The 2,305-nt window shown below is 49.2% G+C and overlaps 1 protein-coding gene across 2 annotated transcripts in view; it reads right to left on the reverse strand.

Moving 5' to 3' along the window:
* The window catches only part of SMOX (spermine oxidase), a 24,303-nt gene that overhangs the window by 1,545 nt on the left and 20,453 nt on the right, over positions 1-2,305 (reverse strand). For both annotated transcript variants that reach the window (XM_010185628.1, XM_010185627.1), the window contains one exon: positions 420-580. In XM_010185628.1, coding sequence (XP_010183930.1) covers positions 420-580 — 161 coding nt within the window. The remainder of the gene's footprint in view (positions 1-419; positions 581-2,305) is intronic.

Raw genomic sequence — 2,305 nt, forward strand, 5'->3', positions numbered from 1 at the left:
CGATCCATTGGGAAAGGGCAGTGTCAGGAGGAAGGAGCCAGGCTCTGCTCTGGGATGGCCAATGCCAGGACAAGGGGCAATGGTCCCAAGCTGGAGCACAGGAGGTTCAAGCTGAAGATGAGGCCAAAGTTTGTGAGTGTGAGGGTTCTGGAGCATGGCCCAGGCTGCCCAGAGAGGTTGTGGAGTCTCCTTGTGTGGAGACACCCAAAGTCCTGGCCGTGTTCCTGTGTGACTGCTGTGGTGATCCTGCTGTGGCAGGGGTTGCACTGGGGGAGCTTTCCAGGTCCCTGCCAACTCCTCCTATTCTGTGATTCTGTGAACACACACCACTGGGGGCCCAACCACAGATCACCTGTTTTAATCTCCCTCCCAAAAAACCCGTTACCCAGTGCCACAGAAGTGATTTGGGCCACACTTACGGTAGTTTTGGAGCTTTCAGCATAAGGCAGTGGTTTCGCGAGTTTCTCTACATCAGCCCCACTGGACCCAACCTGGGTGTAGGAGTAGGACCCACGGAAGTTGGGGTTGCTGCCCCAGGATGACCGCAGGATCCGGCGGGGTTTCGGAATGTTCGGGTTCCCTGGGTGCAAAGCAGAAGAAGACACAAAGTTAAAACCTTGTCCTAAAGAAAACCACGGCAATGCCCGTACAGGGCATGTATTAGGTCAGATTTATTGCAAATATATCCTAGCAGAGCCTGCAGGCTACAGGGAAGAGCCCTAAACCAGATCTCTATCTGATTACTGAATTCTAAGTACCTATAGAACAGAAATTCTTCCATTTTGGGAAAGATCATTAAAATGCTTATGTTCCTAAATCATTGGGGAGCTTCACGGGACACTGGACACGGTCTGGTTGAAAACATGGAGCATCTCATGGTCTCGTTTGCCATGGGGAGCCTGGTGGCAATCAAGCATATGATTGATCTCACTGAATTGTAGGTATTTAAATAGGAGCCCAGTCTAAATTGGATGTTTAGGTCATCCTGTGAGAGAGATGTGCCTCCAAGGAGGAATGGAGATAAGGATGCCAGAAGGGAAATCCTCATTATGTGGGGGCATAGGAAAAGCTGTCACAAAGTTGCCAAAAACTGTATTACTCACTCCAACTGCTACCCAGCTGCCCCCAAAATGAACCTAAAATCCAACAGATCCATTCTGTGGGCTCCATATGGCATGAAAAGAAGGCTTCTGAGGCTGGAAGTGGGATTTCTAGATTGCTTAGCAGGATTTGCACTGCTAGGATGTAGGACCTAGAGGTGAGGGGCATCTGAGTGTACCAATGACAGGGCCATCATCAGTCACTGTTCCAAAAAGAATCCTGTGACTGTTCCATCAGTCACTCCCAAAAAGAAGAGGAGCACAGAGGATCCAGGACTGTAGCTGAGGCAGCCCCCAGCTGGTGGCACAAGAGCCTTGAGTAGACCTGAAATAGTGAGGCTCACTTTGGAGACCCTCTTACAGGCTGGTTTGGGACCACCTCAGTGTTATTGACTGAGATTTTGTAGGTGTCTTGTGGTCGTATCTGGCTTGGCAGGAGAGGAACGAGGAGATGGGACATGGAGACCTGCAACCAAGAGGAATTTCCTCTGCAGGACTGCTGAGACCCACCCTTGAGGCATCCTCACGTTCAGCTACTTGGGTTGAGTCCAAGTCTTCTTCATCAAAAGTGTTGTCAAACACTGGAAGGGGCTGCCCAGGGCAGTGGTGGAGCCACCATCCCTGGAGGGGTTTAAAAGATGGGGAGATGTGGTTCTTAGGGACACGGTTTGGTGGTGGAGTTGGCAGTGCTGGGTTAACAGTTGGAATTCATGATCTTAAAGGTCTTTCCAACCTCAGTGATTCTGTGTTTCTCAGAGGCAGTCAGCACAAGAAGTGAGAGCTTTGAGGCGTGTTTGTACCTTGCACAGTTCCTGTGTCTGCTTCAGACCCTGACCCTGCAACGCTTCAGCAAGCTTTGCCTGCTATGAAGACAACCAAATTCCCCCACTTTCTTCATCAGAGCTTAGAGAGGGAGCCATCCAACTGTAAAGGCTAACTGGGCACTACATTATTTAGTCCTACTAAACAATTACTTAGCCATGCTCTTAATTCCTTAAATTCAGGAGCAGGTGACTTCCCTGGTTCAGCTACTATTGTTGGGAGTATCGTGTGTCAGCCAGAACCACATCTAAATATGCCACAGACTAGCAAATAAATAGACCCTGCAAACAAAATACATCCTACAACTGAATGTTGTTTCAGGAGCAACAACTCAGCATAACAAAGGCTTTCAAATACGCTCCTCCAAGAAGCTTCAAAGCAGG

Source organism: Mesitornis unicolor, unplaced genomic scaffold (genome assembly GCF_000695765.1).
Source record: "Mesitornis unicolor isolate BGI_N332 unplaced genomic scaffold, ASM69576v1 scaffold22135, whole genome shotgun sequence".
NCBI lineage: Eukaryota > Metazoa > Chordata > Aves > Mesitornithiformes > Mesitornithidae > Mesitornis > Mesitornis unicolor.